Source organism: Falco peregrinus, chromosome 2 (genome assembly GCF_023634155.1).
Source record: "Falco peregrinus isolate bFalPer1 chromosome 2, bFalPer1.pri, whole genome shotgun sequence".
In the NCBI taxonomy this organism is placed as follows: Eukaryota; Metazoa; Chordata; class Aves; order Falconiformes; family Falconidae; genus Falco; species Falco peregrinus.
This window is the reverse complement of record NC_073722.1, coordinates 92,559,756-92,570,750: the sequence shown is the minus strand read 5'-3', so window position 1 is coordinate 92,570,750 and position 10,995 is coordinate 92,559,756. Positions and strand designations below refer to the sequence as shown.

Here is a 10,995-nt window from a genome sequence, read left to right as displayed (position 1 = left end):
GCATGGGTGGGCATCCCATGAGTGGCACGGGGTGGGTGGGTGTCCCATGGGTGGTGTGGCATGGGTGGCACAGGGTGGGTGGGTGTCCCATAGGTGGTGTGGCATGGGTGGGCATCCCATGGGTGGCACAGTGTGGGCGGGTGTCCTATAGGTGGCACGGGGTGGGTGGGTGCTCATGGGTGGTATGGCATGGGTGGGTATCCCATGGGTGGCACAAGGTAAGCAGGTGTCCCATGGGTGTCCTGGCACAGCTGTGTGTCCCCTGGTCTCCCTGCAGGTCACCACAGCCCATCTCCCCCTGGCCCCGTCCCACCCATTGGCAGCCCCAGGGGCACTCCATGGGACCCTACCCCCAGCCCCCAGCCATCCACTGTGGGTAGAGGGGACCCCCTTCAGCCACCCATGTCCCCACGAGCCTGCGTCACCCAAGGAGGTCCCCCAGGGCACCAAGGGACAGCACAGGACATGGGGTCAGGAGGCGTTTAATGACCTTGAGGGTCTGAAAGCAGTGGGACAAAGCAGGCGGTGCAGCGGGGTCCCCACTCGGGGGGTCCCCAATGCCAGCCCCTCCCAGAGCCCCTTCCCCAGGGCAGGGGTGGCTGCAGGGCCTTGGGCCAGCAGAGCAATTAAGCACCCCCCAGCTGCACATTGGGGGGAGGGGGGCAGAAAGGGGGGGGAGGGGGTCCCTGGCACCCCTTTGCTCCTCCCTGGAGGGGGTTCAAACAGCAGCAATGGGGGACAAAGCGGGGGGGGGGGGGGGGGGGCGGGGGCTGGTGCCGTGCCACCAGCTAGCACCAAGTGCCCTGTGGGGCCAGGGGGACACCGGTGGGTGACCCTCGTCCTGCCCCCCCATGGGGTGATGCAGCTGCCCATACCAGCACGGTGGTGGGCACAGGGTGAGGGGTGACAGTGGGTGACCCCCCCAGGCTCTGTCACTGCTTGCCGGTGGGCTGACGGTGGGGGGCCACAATGCGGTAGGGGGGTTGGCTGCTGCCACGCTTGCCGCGGGGTGGCCGGGGGGCCGCTGTGCTGGGGGGGCCACCGCCTGAGCCAGGCTCTGGTTCTGTGGGGAGGAAAGGGGACAGGCGTCAGGTGGCAGGAGACAGTGGGCTGTCAGACCCCCACCCCCCCAAAAGTGACCCCAGTATTGGTTGCTGTGGGTGGGGGTCCCCTACCCCACAGAAATGGGGTTCATTGCTCCCTGGCCACATGGCTCTGGCTGTCCCCAGGGACCCCCATGCTGGGAGAGGCACACTGGGACTGGGGTGGGGGACACACACACGAGACACCCCCCCCCAACTGGCACCCCTGCCTGGCACCCCCCATCCGGCACCCTGAGAGCTGGGGTCCCCCCTGCAGGCAAGCACAGCTGGAAGGCGGAGCGGAGGGAGGAAGGGGGGTGGGGGGCACCTGCCACCCCGCAGTGGGTACCCTGGCATGGCAGGGGCTGGGCACCAGGGTCTCCATGGGCCAAGTCAGGGGTCCGGGGGCTCCCGCCATCCTTGGGGAAGTTCCAGGAGCTGCCTTGGGCCAAGAGGGTCTCCCTTGGGTTGAGAAAGGCTCCATGGTCTCCCTTGATCCTTGGGGGAGTTCCATGATCTCCCTTGGGCCAAGAGGTTCTCCACGATCATCTCCCTCAATCCAAGAGGGGCTCCATAGTCTCCCTTGGTTCAAGAGGGGCTCCAGGGCTTCCCTTGGTCCAAGAGGGTCTTCATGGTTATCTCTCTCAATCCAAGAAGGTCTCCGTTGTCTCCCTTGGCCCTGGGGGGACTCCGGGGATTCCCTTGGTCCAAGAGGGTCCCCATGGGTCTCCCTTGGGTTGAGAAGGGCTCCATTGTCTCCCTCGATCCTTGGGGAGCCCCAGGGTTTCCCTTGGCCCAAGAGGGTCTCATGCGGTTGTCTCAATCCAAGAGGGGCTCCATGGTCTCCCCTGGCCTGGGGGGAAGTTCAGGGACCTGTTCCCAGGGGCTCCAGCCCCCTGTGCTCCATGCCTGCTCCCGGGGGTGGCCGCGGCATGCCCAGCTCATGCGGGGAGGGGAGGAGGGAAGGTGGCACGGTTACCTGGCCAGATGATGGCTTCCAGCAAGGTGACCCTTCTAGCCAGGACCTCCAGCCGGGCCTGCTGCCGCAGGAGGGTTTGGAAGCTACTGGCCTGGGGGAGAGTGAGAGAGCAGAGCAGAGCGCATGTTTGCCCCGCGGTGGGCACAGCACGGGTGGCACATGGCATGGGTGGCATAGCATGGCATGGGTGGCACGGCATGGGCAGCGTAGCATGGGTGCAGCCCCGGTGGGGGGGTGCCGGGTGCAATGCCAGGGGGGGGGTGCCAGGTCTCCCAGGAGGGTGTTCTTCTCGTCTCAGAGGGGTGCCGGGGGCTCCCATGGCCCCAGGGGGATGCAAGGGGCTCCCCCATCCCTGTGGGTCCTGGGGAGGGGGGGGCTGGGGGGTTCCTTGTGCTGACCCTGCGACAGCCATAACTGCCTCGATGTCCCCAGCAGTGCCCCAATGGAGACGCAGCTGTCCCCTGCCCGGGCAAGTGCCAGCAGGGTGATCCCTCTGCCAACCCCCCCAACATGCCGAGCCCCCTGACATGTGGGGGGAGATGTCCCCAACCCACCCAGGGGCGCCACTGCCTTGTCCCCAAGATGGAGACTGTCATGGGTGCCCCTGCCCAAGGTGGGCACCCTGGGCAGTGTCTGAGGGGGGGTCCTGGGGTGCCCAGCTGTGGGTGCAGGCAGGGGGTGCCCTGGTGGCCCTTGCCCTATGAGCAGTCCCCAGTGCTGGCCATGATGTCGCAGCGTGGGTGATGATGTCATTCAGGCACAGCTGGTGACATCACACCACAGCTAAGGTGGGGCTGGTGCCTGCCCCCCCTGCAGTGGAAGGGAGGGGGTGCCAAGAGCCCCCTTCCTGCAGCTCTATGACATCAACAAGCCAAGAGCCACTATGACGTCATGGGGCCTGGTGACCTGCTGGTGGGGATGGGGGCCACCCCATGGAGTGGGGGCCACCCCAGTGGTCCCCATCCCCTCCCGTGGCCCGGGCTGGCCCCCCCCTACTCACCATAGAGCCCAATCATTGTTTCCAAGATTAAAACCCTCTCTGCTAAAATCTTCAGCGCCTCGCGGAGCTGGTGCAAACCCTCCCCCTGGGGAGAAGAGAGGGATGGGGGTGAGGGGGGGGCCAGACCCCTGCATGGCCCCGGGCCACCTCCCCCAAGGGGGCACGGAGGGGACGTGGGTACCCCTCACCTCCCGGCACCCCCTGGTTCACCACAACGCCGGGGGAAGGAGTTGGGGATACCCCCAAGGGGGGGCCACTGGCCCCCAGCCCTACCCCGGGGAGGGTCTGAGCCCACCCTGTGCGCCCAGCACAGCTCTGTGCCACCCTGTGCTGGGGGGGGGCATGGGCAGCACTGGGGACCCCCACTCTGTCATGGGCATCCCAGGGACAAGATGTGGGGCACTGGTCACCCCCATGCCATCACTGGGGTCCCAGGATGGGGTATGAGGAGGGCAGGGCAGGTGGCCAGGGGTCTCATCCATGCCCATCACCGCCCCCCACAGCACCCATGGGTGGCCAACCCCTGTCAGTAGATGTGTCCCCCCCCAGTGCCACCCACCACTCACCCAAGTGCCCTTCTCTCCCGGTTCGCCCCTGGGGCCCGGCTCGCCCTGAAACACAGAAAGGAGAGGGCCTGGCAGGGGGGGGAGCATAGGGGGCTGCAGCCTGGGGGGGCCCGACCCAGCAACGTACCTGTGCCCCGTCCTGCCCACGGCTGCCCGGGTGGCCCTGGGGACCCTGCAGAGGGGAGAGTGCCCATCAGCATGGCCAGATGCCCCCACCGTGGCAGATGCTGGCAGCCCCCCCCACCAGCTGAGACCTCCCCAATTCGTGTCACAGTGCTGGGCTGGTGGGCACTCACCCTGTCTCCCTTCTCCCCGGGGGGGCCGGCAGCTCCGGGTGCCCCGGCTCTACCCTGTGCAAGGACAAGGTGGGTGCCATCAGCCGCAGGGGGGGGTCCAGGGCTCAGCCTGCCCTATACCCCCCACCCCCACCCCGGAGCCTCTGGCACTTACGTCAGGTCCTGGGGGGCCGGGTGGCCCAATGGGACCCGGGGGGCCGGGAGGACCTGCAAGCAGAGGGGGCACAGCTCAGCTCTGGCAAGGTGCCCCCACACCGGGGCACCCCCACAGTGCCAGGGTGAGGGGCAGGGAAGGGGGGGTGGCTCACCCATTGGCCCCACGGGTCCAGGGGGTCCGGCAGGACCCACGATGCCCCTGGCAGCTTCCGTGAAGGTGTTGGAGAGGATCGGGTCCCCTGGGGGAGAGCATGGGTGGTGGGCAGGGGCCAGACCCCCCCTGGGGCTCCCAGCACCACCCGGCTGGGCAGGATGCTGCCACACCACCTCCAGCCCGGGTGATGCTCCCACCCTGGACCCCACAGTCCACTCCCCACAGCCAGGCTGCCCCCCCCAGACCCATCCCCGGGGTCAGCCCAAGGAGGACACCCATCCCCACCCTGGTCCCCCTCACCCCAGCCCCTTCTTACTTGGCTCGGCCATGCGGGCTATTGCTGGCCCCACAGGGGCAGGGGGCCCTGGGGGGTCCAGGGGGTCCAGGTGACCCCTTCTCTCCAGGGAGCCCCCTGGCTCCATCCCGGCCAGGTGGTCCTGGGGGGCCAGGGGGACCTGCAGGGAGGAAGAGGAGGACGAAGATTGGGGGGTGCCCAATGCCTCAGGCTGTGCCGCACTGGAGCCCTTCTGAGCCCCAAAAACCACTGTATGGAGCCCCCAGGATCTGCCAGCTGGAGCCAGGCACAGGGCTGGGACCCCCAGGCTGGGACCCCCCCTCCCACCGGGGCTCCCTGCCCCCCCCTTACCTGGTGGCCCCGCTGGACCCTTCACCCCAGGAATGCCCGACGGTCCCCGTCCTCCCGCGTCTCCCTTGGGGCCAGAGGGTCCCCGCCAGCCGTGTGTCCCTGTAGCTGAGCAGCACCCTCAGGGGAGCACCTCGGGGACAGCCCCCCAGTGGGTGCCCCCCACACCCAGTCCCCACCCCCACCACACAGCACAGCTCCCTGCTGCCACCTCAGTGTGGATGGGGAGAGCATCCATCTGGGGGGCACCCTAAGGGCACGCACGCCATGCCCCTACCCTGCCCCATGCCAAAGCACTCGGGGCAGCGGGGAGGGGCGCAAAGCCCTTCAGACCCCCCTGGAGCTGGCCTGGTCCCCACATGTGGCTCAATGTCACCGCTGTCCCCACTGTCTGCTGGGATGGGACTGCAGCCTGTTCCCCCAAGGTGAGTAGCTCCAAGAGGGGAGTCCCTCGGGTGTCCCCCGCCCCCCCCCCCCCCCCCAGATACTGGTAACACCTGAGAGCTTTTCCTGGCAATGGCACTGCCAGTGCTGCCAGGTGGCACTGCCATCACCGCGGGTGCCACAGGACATGGCATTGCCACTGCCAGCGCCCAGAATGCAGGTGGGGGGGGAAAGTGTGTGGCAGCTGCCTGCGCTGCCTGCCTTACCATCATCCCCAGGGCTCCCGCGGGCAGCTGGAGACCCCCAGAGCTGCCCAGCCTCTGGCCCCCCACCCGGGGTGCTGCCTTTGGGTGCTGGGGAGGTGTGGGGTTCGGCCACTGACAGCCGGGCCACCTGGCAAAGAGATGGCAGGGTTGGGTGCCACAGCAGGGGGGACCATAAGGTGACCCCCCCCCCGCCCAGATTAGTGACAAGGTACCTGAGCCTCGAGGGTGGCAAGCCGGGCTGTCAGCTCCTCAACACGGCTGCAGTTCAGGCACCCTGCAGGGGGAAAGTGGGGGGGGCACAGGCAGTGGGGTGGGGGGCACCCATCCCTCTTTGCCCATGTCAACGGGGCTGGCTTGGGGAGGGACCCACCTGAGAAAGCTGTGGGGCGCAGGGAGGGCCGGCGTGCGGCAGTGCCGGGGCGCCCAGCGTCCCGCAGGGTGAGGAAGGAGTGAGCCTCTGCCAAAGGAATGGGGGGTCAGGAAAGGGACACCCCCTCCGCGGTGCATCACCTGCAGTGGGAGACCCTCCAAGGGCCACGGGGCTGGGCAGGCCTGCTGCCTCTCACCCAAAATGGGGGGGGGGGGGGAGGGGGGAGTTGCAGGGGCTCCCACTGCTTCTGCCCTGTGAGCCTTGGAGCCCCAAGCCCATCCATGGCCCCCCTGGGGCAGACCCCCCCAAACCTGCCCGTGGTTCCACACTGGATCCCCCTTGAACCTACATGTGATCAGCCAGATCCCCCCAGTCCCACCCTCATAACCCTGAGTAAGACCTCCCCTCAAACCCACCCATGGTCCTAAGCCAGACCCCCCAAGCCCACCCATGGTCCTGAGCCAGATCCCCCCAACCCACCTCCTAAACCCAAGCCAGGGCCCCCAGCTGCCCCCCATCCTCCCAAACACCCCCATGGCAAGCAAGACTTCCCCCAGCCCCAGCTCAGGGGGTGGCTTGGGGGCAGGGGCATGTTCCTGGGGACACCTCCCACATCCACAACCCATCATGATGTCCCAGCCCTCCATCCCCACCGAGGGACCCTAGGGACAGCAGCTTGGGGGCCACCCGGCACGGCAGGAAAGGGGTGTCTGGAGCAGAGCTGGCAGTATCGTGCCCCCCCACATTGCCACCCCCACCTCGGCACAGCCACCGCCATGCTGCAAGGGACAGCCAGCACCGCCCCTAAGCGGGCCCAGATGTGGGGCAACCGGCCAAGCACGCATGGAGGAGGAGGAGGGGGAGGAGGGGGAGGAAGAGCCCCCCGCCTCCCCCTGTGCTGCTGCCACACAGCTGGCTCCGGAGCCCCCCGGTGCCAGCTACTGTCCTGCAGGCCTTTGGTGGCCCCCAGCTGTCCCCAGGGTGCCCCCACCCCTGGGTGCCAGCTACTGTCCCTACAGCCCCTGATCTCTTTGTGCCCCACAGAGCCAGGGCCAGGCTGGGGACCCGCAGCAGAGGTCCAGGGAGAGCGGGAGGAAGGAGGATGGGAGCGACAATGGGGACAAGGGGACAAAGAGCCCCCCCCCCCCCCCCCCCCCAGCAAGGAGGCAGGCTGGGGGCCAGCGGCTGAGGCAGCAGTGCCTGTCCCACCATGCATGGCACAGCCTTGCACCCATTCATTCACCCCGTGCGCAGGCAGCTGCCCACCCGCCACCCTGCTGCACACAGGGACAGCGGGTGGGCGGGCAGCCACCCCCTCACAGCCACAGCCACGCACCCACCCAGACAGGAATGTCTGTCCTCTTGCCATCCATCTATTGACCTTTCCGGTTACCCACCGCTGAGCAGAGCCAGCCAAGCATCCATCTGCCCACTCACCCCTGCATCTACCCATCCAGCCAAACGTAGGGCCACCCACCCATCTGCCCACCCACCCATCTGCCCACCCACCCATGCACAGCAATTGCTCTCGGTCTATCTACCTACCCACTCATCCACCTACCTATCCATCCACACACAGGGACATCCAGCCATCCGTCCGCTTATCCATTCATGCATCCATGGACACAGACAGCCAGCTGTCTACCCATAGGGACATCCATCCATCCACCTACCCACCCACCCATGGGAACATCCATCCATCCATCCACCCACAGGAACATCCATCCATCCATCCATCCACTCACCCACAGGAACATCCATCCATCCACCCACTCGACCATTCATCCATCCATCCATCCATCCATCCATCCATCCATCCATCCATCCATTCACCCACCCACAGAGAAGAACATCCCTCCTTCCATCCCTCCCTCCACGCACCCCCCCTAGAGGACTGTGCCCCCAGCCATCCCACCCACCCACACATGGGTCCCTCTCTGCCCACCCCACCCTGCCCACTCTCAGCAGCAATGCTGATGGCCAGGGCCCACAGCCCAGGCACAGCCCTTGGGTCACCCCATCCCACCCCAGCCATGGAGAGGACCAGAAGCCCCCGCCAGGGCAGGATGAGGCCCCTTCCCACGGCCATGCTGGCTCCCACCTTCCTCGCAGTTGGCCCCGGTGTGTCCAGGGCAGCACCTCCACTCCAGCGCTGTCAGCGTCTTGTAGGTCACCCTGTAGATGGGCCGGACGATGGTGCGGTAGCTGCTGGCACAGAGTGGGGCAGTGTTTTCAGACCCATCCTGGGGCAGTGGAGCACCCCAGGGTGTTGGGGTGGGATGCCCAGGGGACCTTGGTGGCACTGCTCACCTGCCCCCCGCTGCAGGCCAGGGGCCAGCGGCAGCCCTGAAAGACCCGTTGGAGGAAGGTGCCATTCTGGACGTGGCACGACACTGTCCGTGTCACCGTGTAGGAGCACCAGTTGCTGGAAAGGAAACCACTGGTGCCATCAGCTCTGCCACGGGGACACCGTGGGGCTGCTGGAGGTGGCAGTTCCACCTGGGGTGCCCCCACCCCTCCCACCCCAGGGCACCCTGCCTCCCAAATAACCCCATGAGACGCCCACCTCCAGCTTTTGGGGTGCCCATGGGGAACCCCCCTGGGCAGGGGCTGCCCTGGCAGGAGGCGGGAGCTGGGGCCCTGCATTCCTGCTGCATTCCCAGCCCTGCATGGCACTGGCATCGGCTGGCCTGGAGCGGGGCCCGGAGCCCCCCCCGCGCCCCCAGCCCACCCTGCACAAAGGCTCCTTTCTTTGGGCGCCTGCCTGCCCCACGCCGGCTCCTCATGCCAGGCTCTGCCCACCCTGCCTGCCCCGGGCATCCCCCCAGCCTCAGTTTTCCCCTGCAGAGGTGGGGGGGGACACACCAGTGCCACAACACCGAGTGCCCCCATCCCAGCGGCAGCCAGGACTCGCTGTATCTGGTGGCTCCAAATTCCGAGGCTGTGCAATTTGGGTCAAAATCCAAGCTTTTTGGGACCGCCGCAGCACTGCACAGCCCCTGCAAGCAGGGAGGCGGTGGCGGCAGGGATGAGTGGGCGCCGCGGGGGGACAATTGTCTGGGAGGTGCCGGGGGGGGCACAGCAGGGTGGCACAGGGCTTTCCGGCCGGGCAGCGTCCCAGGCAGGCTCTGTGCCAGCGCCATGAAAGCGCCGAGCCCGTTGGGGCTGTCTCCAGGCTTCTGCTGCTGCCTCATGATGCCAAGCGGGGTTCTGGGGGGCAGCGGCACCCCCAGCCCCCCTTACCCAAGGTGACAACCCCAAGCATCGTCCCCCCTGGGCAGGCATCCAGCTCCTGGGTGATGCGCACAGGGATGGCACAGGGGCTGGGTCAGGATGCAGGCGCGCCGGCGGCTCCGGCTGAGGATGCAGCAGCGGTGCCAGCCCCAGCTGCGCTGGATGCCCGCGGGGATGGGGATGGGTCCCGGCCCGTTTTGCCTCCCGCCTGGCAGCGGGAGGACGTGGGGGAATGCCCTCCTGGGGAGCAGGGCAGGAGCTGGCGGGCATCGGCGTGCGAGCGCTCGCATGGCCTGGCCTGACCTGGCCCACCCGCTGCTGGGCCACCACTCGTGCACCAAGCGGGCCGAGCTCTGCTGCCGGAGCATGCACACACCTGGGGCAAAGCCCAGGCTGGGGCTGGCTCCCAATCCCACCCCCCTTCCCCAAACCAGCCTGTTGGCTTTGTGCCCCCCATGCCGGCTTAGGCACGTGGGACCCCAGCGATGTGTTAGCCCAAGGAGAGGGCTGGGTTGGGGGCTCACAGGCCCTCCTGTACTAACAGCAGGGTGATGGGTGCTGGGCCACGGGGATCTGGGGGGGACATGGCAGGGTGGTGCCAAGGCACTGGGGGCTTCCTGGGCTTGGCCGGGAGGGGAAGGGGAAATGAGGCAGCTTCTGCCCGTCGCCTCACCGACCCAAGCGGAACCGGGAGGTCCCGGCAATCCGGTGCTGGAGACACGGCCAGAGCCAAAGATTTCCTGTAAACATCCCTCCCGCCACCCTGCCTGCCGCTCCGCTGGGATGGGACTGGGGGGACAGGGACCACAGCCCCCCAGAACCAGACAGCGGGCTGCCCCAGCCCTGCCAACTCCTGGGGCCAGGCAGGACCCTGGGCCGGGGCCGCTCACCCTGCGCCAGCCCCAACGGTCTCAGTGTGCCCGGGCAGCCCCAGTAACCCCAGTGTTTCTGGGCAGCCCCAGTAGTCCCAGTAACCCCAGTGTGCCCGGGTTGCCCCAGCAACCCCAGTAACCCCAGCGTGCCCGGGCTGCCCCAGTAACCCCAGCAACCCCAGTGTGCCCAGACAGCCCCAGTAGCCCCAGCAACGCCAGTGTGCCCAGGCAGCCCCAGTAGCCCCAGCACCGTGCTAGCCCTGGTAGCTGTGATAACCCCAGTGGTGATACCAGTCCCAGTAAGACCTGCTGGCCCCAGTAACCCCCAGCCCCAGTAAGTCCTGCTGGCCCCAGTACGCCCCAGTAAGCCCCCGGCCCAGCAGTCCCAGCAGCACGGACCAAGCAGCCTCTTCCCTGCCATCCCCAGCAGCCGGTGCCCCCCAGTACCCGCAGCCCCGCGGTACCGGACCCCCCCCCCGGTGCCTGCATCCCCCTCTCCCCGGTGCCATGCACGGTGCCCCCCGTGCCCGGCCCGCCCCCCTGCGGTGCCTGAGCTCCATCTCCCCGGTGCTTCATCCCCCCGTGCCCGCTGCCCCCCGGTGCCCCCCGTGCCCCCGGTGGCCCCGGCGGCGGTACCTGCGGGCGGCGGGCTGCAGCGCGGCCGGGCTCCAGGAGCCGGCGGCGAGCGGCAGCAGGCAGCAGAGGCACAGGCAGAGCCCCAGGGGGACGGGCAGCGGCGGGCAGCGGCGGCAGGGCCCCCGGCCACGGCCCGCCATGCCGCTGCGCTGGGCTCGGCGTGGGGCGGCGCTGCCCGGGCACCGGCACCGGCACCGGCACCGAGGGGGCGGCGGGGCGGAGCGGGGCGAGGAGGAAGGGGGGGGGGGGGGGGAGGAGGAGGGGGGGAGGAGGAGGAGGAGGGACCCCCCGTCCCCCCGCCTTCCGCCCCGCCGCCCGGGGGTCCCGCTGACGGCACGGACGGACGGACGGGGGGCG

The 10,995-nt window shown here is 68.3% G+C and overlaps 1 protein-coding gene across 1 annotated transcript; it reads right to left on the bottom strand.

Annotated features, from left to right (window-relative positions):
* Positions 1 to 791: 791 nt before the first annotated feature.
* On the bottom strand, positions 792 to 10,852 carry EMID1 (EMI domain containing 1). Its single transcript, XM_055797830.1, is given in 16 exon segments — positions 792 to 1,063; positions 2,062 to 2,152; positions 3,628 to 3,672; positions 3,755 to 3,799; positions 3,924 to 3,977; positions 4,078 to 4,130; positions 4,232 to 4,318; positions 4,550 to 4,604; positions 4,606 to 4,688; positions 4,880 to 4,984; positions 5,527 to 5,653; positions 5,739 to 5,800; positions 5,897 to 5,983; positions 7,998 to 8,104; positions 8,211 to 8,321; positions 10,639 to 10,852. Coding segments are annotated over 16 exon segments (1,383 nt in total). The 5' UTR covers positions 10,779 to 10,852; the 3' UTR covers positions 792 to 932.
* Between the last annotated feature and the right edge of the window lie 143 nt (positions 10,853 to 10,995).